We start from the raw sequence: 27,200 nt of genomic DNA, 5'->3' as shown, positions 1-27,200 counted from the left end.
TTTATTTTTTCCTTATTTTTTATGATGAAGCATCTCATCTTTAGTATTAAATTCGCTACTACTATTTTGGAGTTATGAAAGTTTTTTTTGTACTTTTGTTTTGAGGGTTGGGAACAAGGTGTGATTGGGATGAAGAAACTTTCAAAAAGATTGTTAGTTGTTCCCCCAGATCTTGGTTATGGTCTTCAGGTAACATTTTATTCTATTTTTGAAATATGCTACTTTTTTGAATTAACTTATGTTAAGTTTTTATTTATTATATTACCTATTTACTATGACAGGGGGTTGGTGAACAAGTTCCAAAGAATGCAACATTAATATTTCAAGTAGAAGTTACTAGAGTAAGATTCTTTTTTTAATTATTTATAATAATTTTCTTAAAGAAAGATAAAGCCAAGGATCTTGTTTTATGATATTTTTTTAATAGATTGTGTTAATACTTTACTATATATTTTACCTTATATAATAATAAGGAGCTTACTGCTAATATACTTTACCTTATATTAATTTACCTATAATTTACTTTATATAATAATACTTATTAATTTATATAATTTACCTTATATAATAATACTTACTGCTAATACTCATTTGTGCGTGCAGACACAGAGCTGACATCATCCATTAAAAAAAGCGAGAAAAAGTTTTTTAGCACTTTTTCAATAAGAAAATATAAAAAATTTGTATACAGATATGTAAATATGTAACTTATGTAAATTTAAAATTATGTAAATGAAAAAATTCTATTCGTAAAATGCTATAAATACAAGTGTCTTTAAGTTGAGTTTGTAGATTTTATATTAAGTAGAATTTATAAATCATTGTAAAAGTAAAGATCATATACACTGCCGCTCATGGAAGTTAGGACAAAAAATATTTTTTCAAAAGAATAATATTAAAATGTAATTACGTTATAAAATTATTTTCTTATATTAGTAAAATTTATGTTTATATAAAAATAAATCAAGTTAAATAAAATTTGTATCAAAAAAATTCTAAATTAAGTTATTTTAATGTAAATATATTAAAATAACTAACATTTAAAATAACATAAATTGTACTCACAAGTAGAAGTCTTATCATTTTAAATAAATAAACAGAGAACGCAGAAACATATTAAAGGTCAGGTATGAATCTGTATTTTACATTATCAACTCAAATCTTTTAAGTTTGTCATTTAACAATTATTTCTATTGTTTACTGTGTTTTTGCAGATATTTTGTGTATTTTGTGTTAGTGTTTTAAAAATTTCAAGTGCAGAAGCTTAAAGGTAAAATTAAAAATTATTTTTTTAGTGTAAATTCAAAATATTGAAAAAAATATGCCTAAAGGTAAGCCAATAAGTGTTGAAAAAAGGACAGCAATACTCACTTTGCTTCAAAAAGGCTATACAGTTAGAAAAATAGCTGAAAAATTAAATCTGAGTAAATCAACAGTTAGCTATACGATTCGTCGATATCGAGAATCTGGAAGTTTGGAAGACAGAAATTGTCCAGGTCCTTCTCGCATAACAACAAAAACTGATGACCGACATATAAAAATCATCAGTAAGCGTAATCGAATGTTAACAGCTCCACAAATAACAGCTATTTTCAACTGTGATCGAGAAAAAAACGTTTCTGTCAGTACAATCAAACGAAGATTTGAAAAAGCTAATTTGCATGGTGGTGTTGCTATCCGAAAACCATATCTACGAAAAGTTAATCGACAGAAGAAATTCCGTTAGGCACAGCTCCACAAAAATTGGATGATGGATGAATGGAAACAAGTACTCTGGACCGATGAGTCAAAACTCGAAGTTTTCGGAAACAAGCGAAAAGTTTACGTTAGAAGATCTGCTGAAGAAAAAATGCTAACTCAATGTCTGGCTCCAACAGTAAAACATGGTGAAGGCTCTGTGATAGTTTGAGGGTTGTTTCTCTCTGGATGGAGTGAGATATTTGCATAAAATCGATGGTATAATGAGAGCAGAACATTATAGAGATATCCTGGAAACAAGTGCAATCCCTTCGGGATTTCGATTAATCGGAGATAACTTTATTCTGATGCATGATAATGACCCTAAACATACTGCATTATTATTTAGAAATTATTTAGAATCAAAAAAAGCTGAAAATGTATTACGTGTAATGACCTGGCCTCCCCAAAGCCCAGACCTCAACCCCATTGAATTACTATGGGATGAACTGGATAGAAAAATTAGAACTGTATGTCCAACATCAAAATCTCATTTATGGAACATTATAGAACAGGAATGGAATAATATTCAAAAAGAAACAATTAGAAAATTAATTGAAAGAATGCGGAGAATAGTTAAAGCAGTTATTAAATCAAAGGGTGGTTTTTTTGATGAAAAAAAAAATTAATTATTATAATGGTTTTTGTACATTTTTATTACATAAAACCGGCTAATAATATATTTTATATTGAAAATGTATAAAAAATATAATTTTTATTAATATAAATTAAAAATTCTATAACGTAATTATATATTAATTTTGCTTTTTCGAAAAAATCTCCACTGTCCTAACTTCCGTGAGCGTATATGTATATATAATGCAAAAAAAACTTTTAAAAAACTTTTAAAATTTTGTTTTGTATTTAAAAAGTTGCTATGGTTGAAAAACCATAAAAAAAGTTTTTCTATCAGGAGGGAAATTTGGCCCTTGTAATTTTTTTAATGCTAAAAACTGAATATTTTTAGCATAAAGTAGAACTTTATGCTAAAAACATTTAGTTTTTAGCATGAAGTACTACTAATCCACTAAACATAAAATGAGACATTAAAAATTCGATTCTACTAATAATAGTAAGAAGATTGGATAGTTAGAGGGGTTAAAGCGATCTCCAGGGTTTTATGAAAATTGGAACATAAGTACCATTTTCCAGCACACAGGAAGACATGATTCAGTTAAGCACTTGTCAAATAGTTTAGAAAAAAAGGAAGTGAGTTCTGAGGAACACTTCTGTAAGACTGTAGTTGCCAAGACAAGTTGCCCTATTGTGCATGAAAATAACAAACTGTCTAATATGGAGCCAATCAGATACATTGTTCTTCGAATTTTCTGAATAATTTGCTGAATTGACAGCATTACCTTATTATAAAAGATGTAAATCAGCATGACTGCTGGCAGAAATTTCAACCAAAATCATAATTGCTAGAAATTGCTTAACAAAAGGTGTAGCATATTCGGAAAAGTACATATGTATCAGCAAACAATAACTTTATGTGCTGCCAACCACACGATTTAATGCACAATAATAGAAGAATAAAGTCCTAAAACAAGACTTTATCTTGTGCAGAAACTAACACTCACATTAGGAGGCTGAGTATGAGGTTGAGTAAGAATTTGTGAGGTTAAAATCAGTATGTTCTTCACATGCAAACAGCATATCATGTTGTTAGTTTTTAGAGTGGTAGTTCTTGGGTGTTCACAGGATTTTCTATAATATCTTCTACAGTCTGTTTTACTTTCTGCAGGTTCAAAAGAAAGATGTTCATCTTTCCGATGAACTTGCTGAAGGTGAAACTGTAGAAGATATTTAGTATAAGTGTTATTACAAATTTATTATTGCTCTGTTCTTTAATAATATTGTGCACTCTATTTGTAGAATATATATATATATATATATATATATATATATATATATATATATATATATATATAAACCTATCTCTAAACCTATCATTCACTAATATTCGTGGTCTTCGAAGTAACTTTTCTTCTGTTGAGTCTTATCTCTTGCAAAGTTCACCAGACCTACTTGCTCTTTGTGAGACTAATTTGAGTTCGGCTGTCTCATCTTGTGATCTTAGTGTTGATGGTTATCTTCCTCTGATTCGTAAAGACTCCAATAGTCACATGCTTGGCCTGGGCATTTACATTCGTAAGAATTCACCTGTTTGTCGTGAAACTAGGTTTGAATCCACAGACTATTCTTTCATGTGCTTTCGTTTAGCACCACTTCACTCTATTGCCTTTCTCTTTGTTCTATATCGATCTCCTTCATCTCAAGACTGTACTCTTTTTGATGTTATTTCTGATCATATTGACCAAGCCCTCTCTCTTTATCCATCAGCTAATATAGTTGTTGTCGGTGACTTTAATGCTCACCACTCTGAATGGCTTGGCTCTAGTGTCAGTGACTCTGCAGGCATTAAAGCCCACAACTTTTGCCTTTCTCAATCCCTAACTCAAATAGTCAACTTTCCAACTCGCTTTCCTGACAACCCTAATCATTTACCTTCTCTACTCGACTTATGTCTTGTTTCTGATCCTAGTCAGTGCTCAGTTTCTCCACATTCACCCTTAGGTGCTTCTGATCACAGTTTGATCTCTTTAAAACTAATATCTCATTCTTCTTCATCACCTGAATACCCCTACTATCGAACCTCTTACAACTACAGTAAAGCTGACTGGGATTCTTTCCGTGATTTTCTTCGTGATGGCCCTTGGGTAGAAATCTTTCGACTTCCTGTCGACAAATGTGCTTCTTATATAACTTCGTGGATTCAGGCCGGCATGGAATCTTTTATTCCCTCTCGACGATTCCAGGTCAAGCCTCACTCTCCTCCATGGTTTTCCTCACACTGTGCTGCTGCGATTGCCAATCGAAACCGTTACTTCCATATTTATCAGCAAAACAATTCTCCAGAAAACAGACGTCTGTTTATTACTGCTAGAAACAACTGTAAAAAGGTTTTGTCTAACGCCAAAACCCGCTATTCTCAGGTCATGAAATCTCGTATCTCATCTCAAAAATTAGGCTCTCGTGACTTCTGGAGAATCTTTAATAATATCAATAATAAGGGCAAATCTATAATTCCACCTCTCTTGTATGGTTCAGACTTTGTTACCTCACCTAAAGACAAAGCCGAACTGTTTGCTAAAAACTTTTCATCAATATCATCTCTTGATTCCACTAATTGCGTTCTACCTGATATTGCCAACAAACAGGTTGATTCATTGCTTGACATTCATATCACTTCAGCATCTGTATCTAAAGTGATTTCCTGTCTAGACTCTTCTACAGCTTGTGGCCCAGACAACATACCTGTTATTGTCTTGCAGAAGTGTTCTCCAGAGCTGTCGTCTATACTCTCAAAACTATTCAACAAGTGCTTATCAGAGTCTTGTTTTCCAGCCTGCTGGAAAGCCGCATCTGTTATCCCTATCTTCAAAAATTCTGGGGAGCGATCTGATTCGTCTAACTACCGTCCCATAAGTCTTCTTCCTATCATAAGCAAGGTTTTTGAATCTTTAATTAACAAACACTTAATTTCTCATCTTGAATCTAATAACTTACTTTCTGACCATCAATATGGATTTCGATCTTCTCGTTCTACAGCTGATTTGCTAACAGTAATAACTGACAGGTTTTATCGTGCATTAGATGAAGGTGGAGAGGTTAAGGCCATCGCTCTTGACATTTCAAAAGCGTTTGATAAAGTTTGGCATGCTGGTCTTCTCCATAAGCTTTCTTCTTATGGTGTATCCGGCAACATCTTTAAGATCATTGAATCCTTCCTTTCCAATCGTAGCATAAAAGTTGTCCTCGATGGACAACACTCTTCTTCTTATTCTGTAACTTCAGGGGTTCCTCAAGGTTCTATCCTTGGCCCTATACTCTTTTTAATTTACATTAACGATCTTCCAGATATTCTCACATCTAAGGTGGCATTGTTTGCTGATGATACTACCATTTATTCTTGTCGTGATAAGAAACCAACACCCTCTGATTGCCTGGAGGGGGCATTTGAGCTTGAAAAGGATCTCACTTCTGCTACAGCATGGGGCTCACAGTGGCTGGTGAACTTTAATTCAGATAAAACTCAATTTTTTTCAGCCAATCGTTATCGCAATAATTTAGATCTTCCTATATTTATGAACGGTGATGTACTCGATGAGTCACCTACTCTTCATCTTCTAGGATTAACTCTTACTTCCAATCTTTCTTGGAAACCATATATCAAATCGGTTGCAAAATTAGCATCTGCTAAGGTTGCATCTCTTTATCGAGCTCGCCACTTTCTTACTCTGGATTCTATTCTCTACCTCTATAAATCTCAAATCCGGCCTTGTATGGAATACTGTTGCCATATCTGGGGCGGATCTTCTAATGATGCCCTTTCTCTTTTAGACAAGGTGCAAAAACGCATTGTAAACATAGTTGGACCTGCTCTTGCAGCCAACCTTCAACCATTATCACATCGTCGTAATGTTGCTTCTCTTTCTCTTTTCTACAAATACTATAATGGGCACTGCTCGAAAGAGCTAACGTCTCTTGTGCCATCTACTAAAATTCATTCTCGTGTTACTCGTCATTCAATTAAGTGTCATCCTTTTTCTGTGACTGTTCCTAAGTGCTCCAAAAACGCTTATTCGTCTAGTTTTTTTCCTCGAACATCAGCTCTTTGGAATTCGCTTCCTTCATCTTGCTTTCCTGATTCATATAATTTGCAATCTTTTAAATCGTCCGTCAATCGTTATCTTGCTCTACAATCTTCATCTTTTCTCTTACAGTAACTTCCAACTTTAATTAGTGGCTGCTTGCAGCCTTGTTGGAAGCGAAGATGTTTAAAAAAAAAAAAAAAAAAAAAAAAATATATATATATATATATATATATATACACACATATATATGTATATGTACAGTCACGATCAAAAGTTTAGAACATTTTTAAAATTTGCAAAAAGTTTAAAAGGTTTGTTTAAAAATTATTTTTACACTCAAAATTTTATACAAGTGTAATTTATTTTTTAAACCAATATATTTGTTTTAGTCACAATTTGTCATTATTTTAGCGGAAAATTCAATTATTATTTATGGGTAAAACTAATTATATAACAGCAGAAAAACATGCTCAGATTGGTATTTGCATGAAAAAGGACAAACACTGACAGTTATCGCCACACATTTTAGTGTAACACACTGCTGCATCACAAAAACATTGAAACAGTATTATGAAACTGGTGCTTTAAAAAAGCAAAACCAAAAATATTTGACCAAAGATACTACTCAAAGGGCAGGTAGCGACATTTATCTTTAGCAAAAATGTATCCATTTTTCAGTGTTTCTGAAATTTCATTTATAAATACACCCACTGATTTGCACCAAGTGATGTGACAAAGTGTCATTAAAGGGAACAATTTGGTTGTCTTTCTACATATGTTATACACCCACCTTGCCAAAAATACAACCCCCAATATTGTTTTTTGACTGTAAAATATTGCTCCAAAATCATGATATGGGATGCCATTACTGCCAATCAAAATGATGACTTATGGAATTTGCATTCTACCACTACAATAAATAGCTAAATTTACCTTTGAATACTTCAAGGAAAACTTAAAATATTCTCAAACATCACAAATGCCCTCAAATTTCAATGTGATGGAGCATCATGTCACCAGGCCAAGCTTGTAACCAATTAGTTGCATGAAAGTGGGATTGAGGTTATTGGTCCCTGGCCTGGTAATTCACACAACCTCAACCCTATTGAAAACTGCAGCATTTATCTTAAACATATAACTCGTATATATATATATATATATATATATATATATATATATATATATATATATATATATATATATACATATAAATATATATATATATATATATATATATATATATATATATATATATATATATATATATATATATATATTATGTCAGTGTATTCTACAAATAGAGTACTCAATGTTCTTAAAGAACAGAGCAATAATAAATTAGTAAAAACACTTATCGAACTTTTATCTTCAACATAATGTTTCTCCATCAGTAGGTTCATCAGAAAGAATGTCTAAACATCATAAAGTTCAAAATATAGAAAAATTATTTCACAGGAAGTTGGGAAGTGTTATAATTAATTATGTAATAATTGTAGTGTTTTGCAACCAGGAAGTTGCATCAAATACATTAGATAATTAAAAAATCATGAAAAGAATTCTTTTGAATTAGGATAATTTTAGACTGGTCATTTGTTTTCATAATTTTTTTAAAGAAACTTATTTTCATGTCTGCATTTAGAAATTAATTCAGATTTTTTATTCAGTAAATTTTCTTGATTTAAATGAGTAATAATTTCAAATTTTTCTTGTAAACAGAGTATACATTTTTTAGAAATGTTATTATAGGAAGGCGCAGTTTTTAGAATAGACCAGTTTAATTTAAAATTAATATTTTTTTCTTACAGTTGCCAAATATATTTTGATAGCATAGTCTCTTTTGAGCATTTTTTATGTTTAAAGGATTGTTTGTGGTTGGCATAACGTTTTTTCCATTTGCCCTTGGTTAAGCCAATATATTGTTTATCAGGGTTGTTTTGCGAGGAAACAATGCATATGTAAATAGTATTTTTTGATAAGCAATTGCCATTCATAGGGCAGTCAATTTTTTGCTTGGAGTTACAATTTTCAGTATTTTTTTCTTTGAGAAATTCATTTTTATTAATCAATGCAAAATTATGGCCTTTTATAATTCTTTCGATATTTTTTGTACAGCTATAGCTTACCTTAATTGTGTTTCTATTTAAAATTTTGTGCAATTTATTAGAAGGAGGGAAATGTATGTCAACTAATTTTAAAAACGGTTTTCCAATATTTGTTGAAACATTTTTTCTGTAGGGAGGGTTGAACCAAATTATATTTCTATTTCTATTTTGCTTTTTCGCAATTTTTGTTTCGAATTTTAGCTCGAAATTTTTAAATCCACTTTTTTTAAGAGCATCTTCATACACATGTTTGGAAGAGTTAAGAATATTTTCATTAGAAGAGTTTTGATTTAGTCTATTGTTAATTGAAATAGGAATTTGTTTTAAGATTTGAGGGCGATGATTTGAATTTATATTAACATATGATAATTCATCATTAGGTTTTTTATAAGGCCTATAAGAGTTTTCCAAGAGGTTAAATGTGACATTCACAGTTTTTAAATTAATGTTAATTTCAACTTGGAAGCCAATGTTTTTAAAAATTTGTATAATATTTTTTTTGATTTTGTCAAGTTGAGGCCCTGATTTTTTTTGCATTATTATTAAACCATCATCGCGATACAAGCCTAATTGAATAAAATGAACTATTTTAGCTAAGGAATTTAAAATATATAAGCCTACAAATTCACAAATTTCTGCTCTGTCATAACATTTTATTGTTACATCAAAGCACTCATGGATGGTTTCTGTAGTTCTGTGTATAATGTTAAATTCTAGAATTCACTATTTTTACGCTGATTCAAGATGTTTCTTCAAAGATTAATGTTCAGATAATTGTATTCCTGTATGGGTATAATCAGAAAATCCACTTAAAGTTAATCTTATCTTTATTGATAAAAACAACTGACAACAGAAGCAGAAACTTTTTCCTGTTGAGTTAGAATATAAAAGCCAATTTCTTAATTCTTTTTCACCGTTTTTTATTTGTTGGTAAAAAAAGTGTCATTGAAACATCTTCCTTGAGAATTTCTATTATAACGGCTATCTTTAATAGTTTTTGGTGACTGCTTGACCAAAAACAATTGTTGTTTGTTGTTGATTTCAACAGGCTATGTTGCAGGATCTAATATATCATGATTGCATTTTGGTTAAGTGCCACTCTCCGTTTGTAAATTATCACTAATTTTTGAAGTCTTGTTAGATATAATATCCTCAGATTGACACTATTGGATCCTGATTCACCATCTACATTCTTGTTCTGGTTATCAATGTTTTGAAGTTGTGGCTAATTCATATTTTCTTCAACATTATCATTTTCAAATTGAGATTTACCATTTAAATTGCATATTTTGATTAAAGTAGTGTTTTAAACTGATGAACTTTCACCTTGCTTAAAAAATTTGTCCAACAATACAGCAAGGCTATTGAATTCTGCTACTTTCCGGATCTGTTTTGCTTTTTTTTGTGCACCGCTTTCATATTATCTTTTCGACATTTAAGGTAATTAAATGTTGTATGTAAATTTAAATTAAATGACAAGTGAGTTTAAAAATTTAACAAAACTGTTTAAAAAATAAATAAAAAATAACAATTTGATACAATAAAACAACAAAACTATTAGGTCTATTTGTAATATATTTAAAAAATATTACTTTTCAAATTAAATTGTTATCAAATTATTCAAATTTTTTTTGTTTCCATTTGATTGATTTTTAGATTAAAATTTTTCCATAGGGAAATTTTGAGCGGAATTCCATTTTCATTTGAATGGAGTTTCATTCGATTGCGCTTGCAAAATTAGGAAATATTCCTCAAACTCTTAATGAAATAAGTTTCTAATCGAAAAGTAATTTAGTGCTAAAGTTTCTTAAGATTTGGTTTCTGGTTTCTTATAAATAAGTTTCATATTAGAAAAATGTGTTTTTAATATTTGGGACCCCTTAAATATTGGGGGCCCAGTACGGTTGCACTTGTTGCTCTAGTGAAAGTACAGCTCTGTGTAGAAGTCATATTTATATGAAAAACTTTTAAAAAATTTTTTCTTGATAGAAGTATTCGCGCCGATTGTCCGAAGTTATGCTTTTTATGATTTTCGATTAAATTTAGGGCAATTTCCAAGCATTGGCGCGAATAGATTCTGATGTCAAATCCAGTTAATTTGTTCAACAATATTTTCTTTATGTGTTCGTATACCAAAGAAAAAACTGTGCTTATTAATTTAAGAAATATGTTGTGCCTATCTTTCACTTTGGCTAAAGTGATTTTTTATTGATCTTTATGCTTTTTTCCAGTCATACAACAAAAATAATGATTTTTACCTACTTTGGTATCAAATTATATATTTTTTTAAAGTACTTCTACTGAAGTCTTAGAACAAACAAATCCAAATCCAAAATGGTTTTGATTTAAAAGATTAGGTAAAGAAATCAAAGTGCTATTTCTATTGATTTCATTTTTATTATATTTCTACTGATTTTAAGAAAAGTCTGTCATTAGAAAAAAAAATTGGTTTAGAGTTATTTTCTTTGTATTTTATATCTGATCGTAAACCGTTTTGAAAACCATTGTTTTTAAGCAATTTTCTTAAATAATAAGACTAAAATACCAAAACTTATAAAATTAAGTTATACTTTAAAAATTGCAGAATCAGAACAATTGCAGGTCAAAAACCAGGATGGCCAAGAGAGAGAAATTTAGTCAGCCATTCTATTTATCTCTTTGAGTATTTTATTACTCAGAATAAAAACCTGTCTGATTTTAGAGAAATGCAACTTGAGTTTCATGAAATTCAAGGCGTGTGAAATAGCTCCATATTTGTTAATTTTCACCTAATGGTCTGATTTTTTCCCGCAAGTTCACAATATTCTCTGCACTTCTCAAAAGTCTAAATGTAGATAGTTTTAAAATTAGAAACTTATACATTTTGTTTTTTCAAAAAAGTATTTTAAAGTAAAGTAGTTTTATCTTTACTATTTTTCAAACTTTTATGGTTTTATGATATAAATACTTTATTCTCTAGCTTAACAGTTTCATTTACGGCTATGGCTATATGAAGCTCTCTGACATGATGGCAGGAGGTTAACAAGAATAATGGTTGGTCAGGAAACTTAGCTAATTTTGTACAAACCCCTTTTAAATAGCCAGGGCTTGAAGTGGGTGAACTGTGTGAGATAAAAAGCATCTAACAAATTTCTAATTGCTATGTATTGGGCTTCAATGCTATCGTGTTTAAAAACCATGTTTTTTTAATTTCATAATGAATTTGGGCGTTTTTAAAATACCACCAGTTAACAAAAATAATAGTAAAAAAGTGCGCACCATTGGTATAGATAAAAAATCTTTCATTACTTGTAATGACGTTATTATATAGTTAATGATTTGTAAATTTCTATTCACACTGATTGTTTGAATATGCCTGTAAAAACTGAAAAAATGTAAAAATGGTAAACTTTTTTAATGGCGCAAGTATAATTGTCATTCAAAATAAAGAATAAAAAAATTTCATTAATAAAATAATAGGAATCTTTTATGGCACTCTGCGTATTAAAATGGGATAGACTAATATATATGCATGTATATATGGTAAAAATGTGATAGGCTAATATATATTCATATATATATATATATATATATATATATATATATATATATATATATATATTTATATATATATAGATCTATAGTTTGTTGGCTTTGGGAAGAGCGGAAGGAAAAAAGTGATTCTTACGCCAACACATACGTCACTTTTAATTACTTTTGACTTTCGTCCAACATTTTCGTGTTGGACGAAAGTCAAAACCATTAATTTAATTACAAATTAATTGTTATATAAAAAACCCACAAAAACGCAAATTTAATTGACCGGAATGTTTTTAAAAACATTCTAAATGTTTTTAAAACATTCTGAATGTTTTTAACAATATAAACAATGTTTTTATTTTTATTTTTTTTAATAAAATGTTTTTATTTTTATTTTTTTTAATAAAATGTTTTTATTTTTATTTTTTTTACTGTAAATCATGCGCAGAGTGTTGCTACATCGACTATCTTATAGCCTGACTCGGAAGGGAGTGCTGCTACATCGACTGACAAATAGCCTGACTCGCAAGGGAGTGCTGCTACATCGACTGACAAATAGCCTGACCCGCAAGGGAGCGCTGCTACATTGACTGAGGGTTTGGTTGGGGCAGGCAGTCTATCATTATTAAAAAAAAAAAATTCCGGTCTTGCATTTTAATTTTTACTTTTTGTCAACAAAATATGGAAAAAACTTTCGGACAACATCTAAGGGTTCTATATATATATATATATATATATATATATATATATATATATATATATATATATATATATATATATATATATATATATATATATATATATATATATATATATATGTATATACATATATATATATATTTATATATTTTTTTTTTTTTTTTGTTAATTCACCTCCCCAAGGCGCAGAGGGCCACTACAGACGAGGAGGCTACTTAATTGTGGTTATAACCCTCTCTCAACTCTATAACTCCGAAACACGAAACTTGACGAACAAGGCCGCTGCGCGGAGAAACAAGTTGAGCGCGGTACTACCAGGGACGTGGTGGGGATCAAACTCTGAACCTTTTGCTTATGAAGCGAGCGCTTTACCACTACACCACTACTGCATTTATATATATACATATATATATATATTTATATATATATACATATATATATATTTATATATATAAATATTTATATATATATATCTGCTATAGCATATTTATGTGAGCATTTGCTAACTTTTTTTGCTTATCTAAATTGATACGGCTTTTTTAGAAAAAGAAGAAAACAAAGAGTAATACATGAAAAGATTGCTGCCCCATCCCAAACCCTCAGTCGATGTAGCAGCACTCCACTGTGAGTCAGGCTATTTGTCAGTTGATGTATATGCTGAAGCCCTCAGCAGCAGGCTATTTCAGTATGACGTCATACTGCTCACCTAAATCAGCAGTATAACATATATATATATATATATATATATATATATATATATATATATATATATATATATATATATATATATATATATATATATATATATATATATATACATATTATGTTGCCACGATGCTGAAGTCAGGCTTTCACTTTCAATCTTGAAGCTAAAAAATTACATAAATATAATTCTTGTTCAGGCCAGAATTTTTTTAACAATTCCGGCAAATTTGGTTCCAACCAGAATTCAAAATTACCAATCTGGTTCACTCCTACACAGCATATACAAAATGCAGTAGTGATGGAGTGGTAGAGTGTTTGTTTTGTAGAGAATTATTGAGTACAGTAATAAAACTTATGTTTCTTAAAGTTCTGCACCCAATTTATTTTTTTGTACAATAACCTTTTTTTATGTTTATCATACAGCAATATGTACATAAATGCATTTTTATTTATATATTTGTATGTATCTTTTATAATATGTTTTACAATATGTATATTCTGATAAAATATGTTTATAAATTGTTTTCTGACTTATAAATTGAAAAAAAAAAAAAAAAGACAGAAGAATATGATAAAAGTGTGCAAGATCTATTTTAGTTATTACAGGATTATATTTTCATTTAGGTTAAATTTGCAACTACTTCAATAGAAGTAACCACAGTATCAGATTTGTCAGTAAATAATATTAATGAAAATAAATCTGAACCTGTAAATATACTAAATAGTAATTTGCTTGAAAGTAATGAAGAAGGATCTTCTGAGGCAGACAGTTTTAGAGATAGAGCAAAGTCAATTAATGATCACATTAATAAACTAAAAGATGAGGTAATAGTATAAATTATTTAATTTTTGTTTTGTTTTCTTTTTTTGTTTTGCAAAAAACAAAGCTATTGGAATTATAATGAATAAAAGTATTACTGATGGCATAATAAATAAAAACATAAAAATATTAAAATATTTCTCATGCTGTTTGCTTTTTCAAATGCTGCTGTTTTGCTTGGCACGCCATGTTGTTATCACTTCATACTTAGGTTGTTTTTTTTAGGTGTAGGTAGATTTCCCTGATATATTTTGTACATATTTAGTTTTAAAATGCCAACTATAGTTTAAGCAGTTTTTTCTTTGAAAGATAAAAAAAAAGAATGAAATAAAAAAAAATTATTTTGGTGTGATAATATGAAGGTTTCATATTGAAAAATCAAATACTTTTTTGGTTTATGTACTTAATCCCCCACAGATGGTATGATGGCATCGGTGATATTTCATGCTAGGCTAAGTGCGCAAAAATATTTACATATATATATAAATATATATTTATGGTAATATATAATAAATTTATTTTGAACTCTAGAATATTAAAATTCTAGATTTTTTTTGCAATATTAATGATACGCTATAAACTCTAGAGTACGGGATCAACAAAGTCAAAACTTTTAGAGAGAATGTCTAAGATGGGGCATTCTATGATGCCTTCAGTAATTCAAAAAAATGATACAAAGGAGCACGAGGTTAACACAGAGGTAAATGAAAATGAATTTTTTTCAAATAAAAATTATTTTTGAGGGTGGTGTAGAAAGTTTTGTTGTGTTTTTGAGGTTGCTATAGAGACTCATGCTACTTCTCCTGTAACAGTTCAACCTCCTGTAAAATCTGAATATCCAAAACCTACATTGAGGGCGAAGCCAGATCAAGGTAATCAAGCAGATCATACAAAGCAATCATGTGACTCTTTTGAAAAGCCACCAGTTTATCTAGCACAAAATGTAGACTACAATCAAACACCTAATAACTCAACTATTCAACCACAATATCTGACTTCAAACTATCAGCCAGCATCGCAAAATATTCACCAATTTTATCATCCACAACAGTTATCTGTATACCAGGTAATTGTTGACAATTTTTAATAATTTTATTGCTGACTTTATTGTTATAATGTAATAAAAATAATAATTATTACTATACATTATCTATAAATTACAGATAAAAAATAAAAAAGGGACTAATTATTTCTCCCTTTCCAAAATTATTTTCTAATAATGGAAACTAAAATGCTGTTATTCAAGGAGTTCAATGCTAGAAAAAATTGTTTTGAGACTGATTGTAATTAAAATTAAATTAAGTCACTAAATCTAAAAAATATGTGACCGCATGCTTATTCTGTATCTTTTCAATTATTTACTACCAGTTCTATATTTATTATAATGTTATATTTACATATTATACATTATATTGTTACTACCAATTTAATTTACTATCAATTATATCATGTTTATTTTTATTAACTAATTAGTTTTCATTTATGGATCAGAGAGAACAGCAAAATTATCTATCATGCTTCTCCTCTCTATCATTTTTTTTCTCTAACGCTACAATACGGTTTAGAAAATGTGAATTTAAAATGTATGATTTTAAATAATTATTAATTGAATATAGATAATAACAATTTGTTATAGTATTGAATATATATATAGCATATATAAAATAAAATGCAAAATGAATGATTAGAAACAGAATACCAGCTAAGCATTTAATAAAAAAAAAAAAAACTACATTTATTTGCATTTCAAATGTGGTAGTGGTGTAGTGTTTACTTGTTTTGTATGCAAGTGGTACCGAGTACCAAGTGGTAGCGAGTTCATATCATTTCTGGAAGATATACTTTTAACATAGCAACCTTGTTTTTCAAGGTCATGTTTTTATGTTATATTGTTGAAAGAAGTGTTTAAAAAATGAAATAAAAATAAACAGTCTTCTCAAATAAATTAGCTTCCGGGCTCTTTTGGAAATCAAAAAATATAATATTATACAAAAAATAGTTCAAGGCATGTTGTAATCTAATTTAACCTGATGCCTTTGTCAAGCAAAAGAAACCATTGTTTATTCCATGTGGTATTCAGTTGATGTTATAATAAACCTGAAGAAAATATTTGAAATTGCCTTACGAATTTGTGTAAATATATCTTCTTTTAATTTGTTATTTTTACATTCTATAGATGCAGTTTAAACTATTGACTTTTCCCTACACTCTTTTTGATGCCATATTTCAGAACTTTCTGCTTATTTTCTATTACAAGTTGGTATGAATACAATAAACTACTACCAAAATGTAGCAAAACACAGTTTGCTTCTTAACCAAAGGTGCAGGGTTTAAAAGCTACATCCCTGTACCCCCCTTAACCCATGCTCTGCATAGTGACCTTTTTAAGACATTAAAAGACATAAATTATAGAAATAGAAAAGAAAAAATTTTTAAAAACCATTAACACTTTGTTTATCTTTGAAATCTAAAAAAATGAGGAATAAAAAAATTTGTTATTTGTTATACTAGAAAATTAATACATTTTTAATACATAAATATATTTTAATAAAATAGTGAAGAATAAGAAAGATTTAATTTTTATTTAATATCTAAAGACTTACATTTATACTTATAATTATTTTTGAAATAATTAACATAAATTTTAGAATAATTAAGTTTTTGGAATAATTAAGTTTTTAAAATAGTTAAGTTTTAAAATAATTAAAAATAACTTGTTAAAATAGTTAAGTTTTAAAATAATATGAAAAATAAATTAATTACAAACTAAAATTAGTATAAAGGTTTTATGAAGTTTTTCTTCTATAAGAAAACCTTAAACATACATTTATATATTTATACTTAAACATAGGTTCATACTTCAAAATTGTTTTCTTATTTCTTCTATTAACATTAATTTTTTTAGTTTTTAAACAGGATGCTAAAAAAATATCTTAAAAAATAACAACAACAGCAGAAATTATATGTTAGCTATATGTTTTTAGTCTCCTCAAGTTACTCAGTCTGGAATGTTTGGACCGCCTCAATATCCAACTGTACAACCAATAACCCCTTCATTATCTTCTACTGAAATGAACTTAGTGATGACTGATGGAAGATTGAAGCATTCTGAAATCAAAAATGATTTAACTCGTATAATGGATAAGCTAGATTTAATCTCTCAGAAAGTTATCAGCTTAGATAATAGCGGTAAATATGCACAAGTGTACCAATCTCAAGCTCCTGAGTTGGAAGCTAATGTTTTATTGCATAATATTACACGCATTGTCAAGGTAATAAATCTAATATATATATATATATATATATATATATATATATATATATATATATATATATATATATATATATATATAATTTGATAACAATAATACAATTTTGGATTTATATAGAAAAGTTGATAATAAATATAAAGTTTTTAAATGGGTTTTTTAGGAAAATGAGAAACTACGTTCAGATGTCGAAGAGAAAAGTAGAAAGATTGAGTCACTAAATGAAAGAATGAGTGATCTTTTGACTAAAAACCAACAGTAAGTTTTATTTTTTGCTGTTAATAAAAAAAGTTTTTATGCCATAAATTAATAGTAATTAATTTTAAAATTTAAAAAATATTACAAACAGTAACTTATGGAGATTTAATAATTTTTTTTTGATCCTCTTATAATATATTGTTCATCACTATAAATCCTTTTTTTGTCTCTATAGATTTCTTGAGCGTAGTAATACTTTAATAGCCAACCAATCAGATTCTTTATACAGCACAAATGCACAGGCAAATGCAAAAGTTGTAGCTTTAGAAGAGCTGAATGTAAGTTGGTGTTGTAGTTATCATGGGTTTGACAAGTTATGCCAGTTTCTAATAATTAACAAATAATATATTGTTATAAAATGATATAATTAGTTATAAATATAATTAGCTATAAGTATAATTAGTTATAAATAACATATTTTTTAGGCAAAACTGGAAGCAGAGCTCAGCGCAACAAAAAAACAGTTTTTTCAAGTAAAGTCTAAACAAGATTTTAGTGAGCAACAAGAAGCTGAGTTAAATGCAGAATTGCAGTCCTTAAAACGACAGTTAAAAATATTTAAAGAAACACAAGATAAAGCAGCTAGTTCTACTGGAGGTGAGATTCAAAAGAGAAAAATGCATCCTATGTTTTTATTTCTTAACATACTTATTGCTTTTTTCATCTATATATGTTGTTTTTTGTTTTTTATTTTTGTTTTTATAATAAAGCTGTGGCTATATTAATACAGCTAGTGTGCTTTACACAGCCGTTTACAAAAATGAAAACAGCCATTTGTAAAAATAAGTTGCTTTATTTATAGTTCTTTTGTAAGTATTTGTCAAGTTTGTTTTAAAACTGATTAAAGCTATGAGAATTTACTACTTCCACCTGTAATTCATTCTATGCTGTTGCTGCTCAATTAATGAGATTTTGTCTTGAAACATTTTTAAATTCAGCTTAATATCTAAAATTGTGTTCATGTGTCTAAATCTGATTGTTTTGTATGTGTCTGAATCTGATTGTTTTGCATGTGTCTGAATCTGATTGTTTTGCATGTGTCTGAATCTGATTGTTTTGTATGTTTATTTGCTCTAAGAAACCATACCCATGTAAAGTTAGATTTATTATCTATTTTATTGATCATTTCAAAAATTTATATTAAGTCACCTCTTAAATGTTGAGTTGGAAGTTTTGTTAAATTTAAACTCATAAATCTCATATCATATGTCGTGTTTTTAAGAGATATTGATACCTAGATCTTTTTTACATATAGATTTTTCTAAAGTTATTAAATTAAAAGAATAGATAATAATAATAAGTAAATAATAGATAATATCTAATAATAATAAGTAAATAATAGACGTGTTAGTTAGGTGTTTTGGTAAGTCATTGGTATAGATGACAAAAAGAAGTGGAACTAAAACAGAACCTTGTGGAAAGTCACTAAAAACATCTTTCCAATTGGACTCAATTTGGGTAATTACTATTTTTTGTTTCCTATTTTCTAAGAATCATGCTACAAACAATTTACTGATACCATAATTTCTTAATTTAAGTAAAAGTCTTTTGTGAGCAACTGTCAAAAGCCTTTGGCAAAGTTGAGGTATCAGCTGAGTTATTGTTTTCCATCTAAGTTGATAGAAGGTTAATAGTCTTCATCAAATTTATTATATATTTGATTTTCTTGGCAAAAATCTATATTGTTGCATATTAATCAGTTTATTTGTTAATAAATGGTCCAAATGTTCTTTGCGTATTATTAATTTAATTAGTCTACAGATATTTGATGTCAGTGAAATAGGTGTATAATTTTCTGGCATAAGTTTATTATCTTTTTTAAAGATAGGAGTGGCGTTTGCTTTATTCCAATGATTTGCTGGAAGCTAAGGATTTTTCAACGATAAGTGGCATAGAGCATTTTTTTCGATTTATTTATATCTATGTTTTTCAAAAGTTCCAATATTTCGTTATATTTAAATAATATTTATATTGAAAAGCAAGTCTTCTTTAAACCATGTTTCAGTGATTCCAATGATGTGAGGTTTATATTTATCAATTGCTAATGTAAATTCTTCAAACTTATTTACAAGTGATGTTGCCATAGTATACCAGAAACACAAGTTCTCATGCTGTTGGTTTGACTATAAGTTTGACAATTTCACTGCTTTAAATGTGGTATCGAAAGGACAAATCAGCATTCAATCTGTTGTGTTCTGTTCTAAGCTTGAAGTTTAATTATCTTTCTGCTTGGTCAAGTCTAGATTCATAAAGATTTTATCATACAAATTATTTCGTTTGAGTTGTCCTGCTGCTGCAAGAAGTGGGTTATGGGCAGATGAGCCTAGAAACTCCACAATAATCAGGCCAGGCTTATCATTGTTTTTAGAGTGAAGTCTTCTAATCAGTGTTGGTTTAAGATCAAGTTTGCCAATGGTGTTAAATATGTTGTCAATTTCAAGTATCATCAGCGGCTTTTTTGGAACTAATTGTTTGCTGGAGCCTAGAACGCCATAAAATATAACATTTTTTCTCTTTTTTTGCATTGTTGTTGTTCAATAAATACTGCATTGATAATTGTTAACTGTTCTTCAGGCTTCTTCATGTTTTTCTTTGCTACTAATACCCAGTCTTCGGTTCGGTTTTTTTATTATACTATTTTTCAATTAATACTTTTTTTTTTTTTCTTTTTAATTCACCTCCCGAAGGCCAATATAGCCACTACGGACGAGGAGGCTACTTAATTGCAGTTATAACCCTCTCTCAACTCTATAACTCCGAAATACCAACCTTGACGAACAAGGCAGCTGCGCAGAGAAACAAGTTGAGCGTGGTATTACCAGGGGCATGGTGAGGATTGAACTATTTGAGTTCTTTATTCTTATTTTTGAGAAATTGTATTCTGTCTTCTAGTAGTTTTATGCAGGCACTCTCGTCTTGAAGCCATTTATCAAGATTGACTAATGAAGGTTTTTCATAGGGATGATGAGTTTTTGAATATGGATCTGTCATTTAGTTATATTGCAATTAGTGATAAGCTTTTGCAATTTGAATATAGTTTTTTTTTTTCCCTTTAATAAATTTTTTTTTGATAATAATTTTCAGTAGTTTTTTATTTATTTGTATATTTGATACTTATTTCTTTTCTTTATTTATTGGTAGGTAATAGTGATATTGTTAATGTTTCTTTAACAAGATTTTATTTTAAATAGTCCCTCAGAAATAAATGTTCCTGAATTAATATGGTTGGTTGAATACTAATTTGCGATATTAGAATACGCAAAGCAAAAATCCAAAAAACAACCTTATTATATATAAATTATATATATAAATATATATATATAATATATATATATATATATATATATATATATATATATATATATATATATTTTAAAGTTAAAATAAAAATGGGTACCCTCATCATATTTCCTAGAAATAAACACAAAGTTGAAAAGTTGAAGTAAATAAACTTGAAGTTATACAAAGTTGAGAGTTGAATCCTTAAGAACTTTTTTTTATATTAATATATTATTTGCTGTTTAAAAGTTATTAAATTTAAAGTTAAGAGTCAAGTATATATTTAGTATATGTTAAATTATATATGTTGAATTATTTATGTATTTTTATTATTATTATAGACTTTATAATTTTTTCACAGAGCAAGAAACTATAATCGATGAACTAAATAAAAAACTTGTTGCTGAAAAAAGAGAGTTGAAACAACTCCAAAACAAGCTGGTTCAGTTAGAGGAGGAGCATGCAGAAATGTTACAAGAGAAAAATGAGTTAGGAAAAGTAATTGAAAATTCAAAAATATTTTAAAGGATTTTCAAGCAATGTTGGATATTTGAGAAAATGAATTTTAATAAATTTTTAGAATGTAATTGAATTAAAGAAAAAAATGAAAGACGCACAAAGAAAGTGGGAAGAGGAAACAGAAATAGTAAAATCTAATCATGAGGTCAACTTTTATATGTTGATAAATATTTTAGTTTCAAGAATTTTAGTTTTACAAAACTTTTGATTTAATCTAATTAGGTTTTTACATTTAAATATGTTTATAATTTATTGGAAACTAATTTATAATGCCTTTACATTTTTTTACACATGTTTGTGTGAAATGTTTGTCTGTCTACGTGTTAACAAATTGTTTTTTCTAGTTTTAAACAATTGTCTTCTTAAAGGTCATTTTTGATTGATTAATTTTGAATTCATCATTGATGAAATTTTTTAATTAGAAAAAACTTTATAGATAATAAATAACTCTAGTTTATTTTTAAATTCTGCAGGAGTTTATGTAAAATTATTTACTTTTTTTAAATTATTTTTTTTTACATTTTGTATATATTTATTATTACAATAGTAAAAACTTTTTTTTTAATCATTTTATTACTATAGTAAGTAATAAAATGATTAAAAAAATTGTTGTAAAAAAATAGTAAATACTACACACAAAATAATAAATAATATTTTAAAAATATGTTTATAAAAATTGTTCAATGTTATTTTTTATATATATATATATAATTAATATTATTTTTATTAATTTGTTCAATTAAATGTTTTAAATTAAAAGTAAGAATAAAGAGTTTTTAATAAAAAAATTTTAATTAATTATATTACGTATGAAAATTTGGTTTTAAAAAAATGAGTAAACTCCAAGATGGTGGTTGTTGGCAAAAAGCTTGATGCGTAAACCCTGCTTAACATATAGGGAAAAGATTTATCTTCTTTCTTGTGTCATAAATAAATTAGGCACTAATGATAACTGTAATTTTTATATAATAATTTAAAATAATAGTTTTAAAGGAGATTTTTATGATAACAAAATTTTGTTGAAAATGTAATTTATATTTAGATAAATATGAAATTAAACATTTAGTAATAGAAATAAAAATGAAAATTCAGTAAAGAATTTTGTACTAAATATTGTTGATAATAAAAGTTTTTTTTTTTAATTTTTAATGAAAAAGTCTTTTTAATAAAAATAAAATTGTCTATGATTAACAAAATAGGAGCATTTTGGTTTGATTGCCAACTTGTTTTTCATTTTCATCAGTTTTTCATTTTTATCAGTTTTTCATTTTCATCAGTTTTTCATTTTCATCAGTTTTTCATTTTCATCAGTTTTTCATTTTCATCAGTTATAACGAGTTAAAAAAAGTTACTAAAATAAGACCTTTTTTATTTTAGGAAGAAATTCAATCTTTGAAGCAAAACCTTCGAAAAAGTTCAGGTGTTGATAAGGTAACTGAGTTGTTTTTTTGAAATATTTTATCTTTAACAGTTTATTGAGTTTACAGAAATGTTGAGAATGTAAAGCATTTTTAATTATAACTTTACTCACATTCATTATAATTTTATATATTCTTTTATATTTGTTTGCTTGGTAATTTTTATCTATTTGCAATTCATTATCTTTTCGATAATAAAAGACATAGTGTATAAACAAATATAAATAAGTCATAATGGTCTATAAATAAGTATAAATTAATAATAATGTAAAGTGACTATAATAAATATATAAATAAACTCAACAGCAGATTTAATTCTTTGGCTCAAAAATAAGAAAAAATTTAAAAATTAAGATAAGTTGTTTGTTTTAGTTGTAGAGTAGAACTTGGAGTAGAACTTGCTCTAATAAGTTCTGAGATCTTTTCAGTGTTTTTACGGAGATTTAGTTTTGGATTTAAATTAAAAATCAAAAAAAAAATTATATAGATAACAATAATAAGAAGAAGAATAATAAAAGTTAAATACAACAAGTTCCATTATGCAGCCCTACAGTAATAGTTTGTTAAATGAAAATTTTTATGTTTAAAAAAAGCTTGTAATGCATTATTGAAAAAAACGAAGAAAAAACAAAAAATTTTATTACTCTTTCTAAGACAAGCTCAAAATATAAGATCAATAAGAGAAAAATATTTTTCATAAATTTTTGCATTTACAAATGCAAAAATTAATTTAAATCGTTTCATTTAAATTATTTCAATTTTTTTTTAATTGTTTTTATTCAAACTGATTGTGCTTGTATATTTATGTTGTTGTTTGTTTTTATTTTGTTATTTGTATTTTCATAGTATCACCTGACCTATTGCAGCCACCTAAAAATGCTAGGTCTAAAGTGTCAACAGGCTTAAAAAAAAGTGTGAAATTTGTACTCACATTCTAGTTTGACATGTACTTTTAAATAAAAAAATAATAAAAAAACAAACCTTTATTATTTCATAATTCTCTTTTCATTTCAATTTTTTTCATACCTTTTTGTTTGGTTATATATTATAATTATATTATTCCTTTTAAAAATAATAATATAATTATAATATATAACTAAACAAAAAATATGCACTTTTTAAAAGAAAAGAAAAACAAAAACATTTTAGTGCATATTTTATTAAAAAAAAGTCTTAAAAATCAGGAATTAAAAATAAAAAATAAAAAACTCAAGTGTTAAATGTTTTTCAATTATTTAAAATAATTTTAATGTATTGCTTTTTTAGTATATAGCTAATTATTGTTTAAAGTATGTATTCATTTTTCTTTTAACTTGAAGCTGGTTGCACTTGAAAATGAATTAAAGTTAAAATGTGAAAATGAAGTTGCTGAAAAATTAATGAAACTAAACGAAAAACATAATAGTGATATAATGAACCTCCAAAAAGAAAAAGAAGATGCATTAAAACAAGTTAGTTACATTTTTAGCTATTTGATTAACAAATAATAATGGTTGATACGCATTTTAATAATGGTTGATACACATTTTAATAATGGTTGATACGCATTTTAATAATGGTTGATACACATTTTTGCAACCTTGATGTTTTTATTACTAATTACTTTTTTTATAACTTGTTTTTAATATTTAATAATTTCAGATGAAAGAACAGCTAGCAACAGAAAGATTTGAGTTCCAACATTCAAAGGATTCTTTGATATTAATGCATAAACTGGAAGTTGACAATTTAGAAATTAAAAATGCAGAGCTTCTCAACCAGTTGCAAGAAACAAAAACCTCTGTATTCCTTTATTTCCTAAATTTTTATATATTTTTTATAAAGTTATATTTATTTAGAAATATATAACTTTATAATATATATTTAAACTAGAAATTATTGTTTAGATAAAAGCTTTAAGTGAAGAGTTGTTCAAAGAAACAAGTGAAAAAAATCGAAGTATAGAAAAGTTGCAGTCTGTATGTTTTATCATTTTTTAACATCTAGATTCCAGACAACTATTAGTAGTTTTACTTTTTTTATGATTTTTATTAGGAACTCGTAGAATCTTATGAAAAAGGTGTTGCAGCTGGTCGTAGTACAGTTAAAGTTATTTCGGCTTCTTCTTATGAAAGAGGATTTTCTGAAGGAAAAGCAAGTGTGGAAAATTTAAATAATAAAGAAGCTTTACTTGAAAAGGTAGTATTGTCTTAAACTATTTGAAAGGTATTTTTAATTTCTTGAGCTTGTTTATGTAAACTTAAATATGTACAATCTATTTATTATTTATGTCTTGTATATTTCTATTTATAGATATATTTATATATATATGATATATTATGTATATATATATATATATATATATATATATATATATATATATATATATATATATATATATATATATATATATATATATATATATATATATATATATATATATATATATATATATAAATACACTTATGTATATGTTTGCATTAATTCAAGTAATTTTTGTATCCAATTAACTTTAATAGTTTTATATTATTTTTGCATTGCATTAAACTATTTGAAAGATATTTTTAATTTCTTGAGCTTATTTATGTAAACTTTATTATTTACAATGTATTTATCATTTATGTCTTTGTTCTGGTTCTAGTTCTAGTGAACCAGAACTAGAACCAGACACACTGTCACTTGAGCTGATGCAACTGACATTTGAGCTGACACAACTGACATTTGAGTTGGAATTCTTTTGAGACCTAGCTGGACAAACTTAAAGTTATAAATAAAAATTATTTATATTTTTATAAATAAAAATCTTTAATAATATTACGAATCCTTCTAGTGTTTAAGCATCTTGAGCTACATCTAAAAATATATTTTATAAAGAAATATTTGAAACTTAATCTTATTATATAGATCTAATTTTAGGGCCAAATTTAGGTACTCGGTGTTGTTAAAGCAATTTACAAATAGTTCAAATTCTTTTATTTGAAGTTAGCATGATTTTATCAGCGTATTATGTCCAAACAAGAGCTTTAAATATTATAATTTTTTTTGCTTCAGCTTTTTTTAATATTTAAAGAAATTTTTCTTTTATATAATTTTCAAAACCTTTTTACTCTTTGTGAATCTAATCTTTGTGAAACCTTTTTTACCCTAATAGTGAATCTAAAGAACACCATTTTGGAGTCTTTAGATCAATTTCGCTCATCGGCGTTAACATGAATTTAGTTAGAATCTTTTAAAAATGTTTCTTAATTTACTATTGATCCTAGTTCTAATTGGTTCTGGCATATATTAGCTATATATAGTTGTCAAAACACAATATTTCTATCAATTTCCATAAAAAATACGAGAATTCTGACCAAGAAAGTGCTTATAATTAAGAAAAGTTGCCAATAAATGATCATAACAGATCATATTGTTAAACTATAATGTTCATTTCACCTAAAAATGTATTAATTTATAATCTTATTCAAATTTGGACAAGCGATTGTGATTTTAAGATGATTTTTTTTTAAAAAAGAATCTTTGTTCTGGGTTTTTTCACTACAAACATTAATAATTTATGATACCACAAAATTTATCATTTTAATTTTTTTCGTCTTTTCATAATTCACAGACCTGATCATTTAACGGAAATATGTTGTAGGGTCATGGCACCACCTACCGCGACTTTAAGAAAACTTTTAACTTCAAAACTTCTTAACTCCAAAACCATAACAGATTTTTATTTAGGGTTTTCGAATTAATATTTTATACTCAATTATTAACTAAATTATATAATTCGAATTTGAATAAAGTTAATTTTTTAATGGTATTTTTAATTTTTTGTAAGATCTAGTACGTTTCTTCACCTACCGTGATAAAGCACCACCTACCATAATCGATTCTCCACCTACCGTATATGAAAAAAAATCGTATATTTTAATTTTACTTTATATATTTAAATCAAGAAACAAATACATAAGTTTAATATGGTTACAAAACAAAGAAGACATTCGTTATAAAATTATCCACCAAAGCTTTTTTCTGAATTTAGATTTTTTTTCTTTTTAAGTTTTTTTTTTTAATGTTTTTTTTTTTTGCCTTTTATTTTTATTTTTTTTTGTTACAGCTTGTTTTCTTTTAGACTTTTCTTGTTTTTCTTTTTCTTTCAATTCTTTTTTTTCAGCAACTTTATTTTTGCATTCAATTTTTTTGATATCTTCTTCTTCCTTTGCATTTTCTCTAGTTATTTGAATCTCTAA

At 27.1% G+C, this 27,200-nt stretch overlaps 1 protein-coding gene across 1 annotated transcript in view; it reads left to right on the top strand.

The window, feature by feature from the left end:
• The window catches only part of LOC100201325 (FK506-binding protein 15), a 51,341-nt gene that overhangs the window by 15,425 nt on the left and 8,716 nt on the right, over positions 1 to 27,200 (top strand). The window contains exons 9-24 of the mRNA XM_065790504.1: positions 106 to 189; positions 282 to 341; positions 14,045 to 14,245; positions 14,827 to 14,940; positions 15,016 to 15,306; positions 17,225 to 17,512; positions 17,673 to 17,767; positions 17,943 to 18,045; positions 18,193 to 18,364; positions 21,408 to 21,544; positions 21,627 to 21,710; positions 22,943 to 22,996; positions 24,303 to 24,434; positions 24,625 to 24,765; positions 24,870 to 24,941; positions 25,018 to 25,161. Of these exons, the coding sequence (XP_065646576.1) occupies positions 106 to 189; positions 282 to 341; positions 14,045 to 14,245; positions 14,827 to 14,940; positions 15,016 to 15,306; positions 17,225 to 17,512; positions 17,673 to 17,767; positions 17,943 to 18,045; positions 18,193 to 18,364; positions 21,408 to 21,544; positions 21,627 to 21,710; positions 22,943 to 22,996; positions 24,303 to 24,434; positions 24,625 to 24,765; positions 24,870 to 24,941; positions 25,018 to 25,161 (2,172 nt within the window). The remainder of the gene's footprint in view (positions 1 to 105; positions 190 to 281; positions 342 to 14,044; positions 14,246 to 14,826; positions 14,941 to 15,015; positions 15,307 to 17,224; positions 17,513 to 17,672; positions 17,768 to 17,942; positions 18,046 to 18,192; positions 18,365 to 21,407; positions 21,545 to 21,626; positions 21,711 to 22,942; positions 22,997 to 24,302; positions 24,435 to 24,624; positions 24,766 to 24,869; positions 24,942 to 25,017; positions 25,162 to 27,200) is intronic.

Source organism: Hydra vulgaris, chromosome 02, assembly GCF_038396675.1.
Source record: "Hydra vulgaris chromosome 02, alternate assembly HydraT2T_AEP".
Taxonomy (NCBI): domain Eukaryota; kingdom Metazoa; phylum Cnidaria; class Hydrozoa; order Anthoathecata; family Hydridae; genus Hydra; species Hydra vulgaris.
Note: the sequence above shows the minus strand (reverse complement) of the source record. Positions and strands in the feature narration are given on the sequence as shown.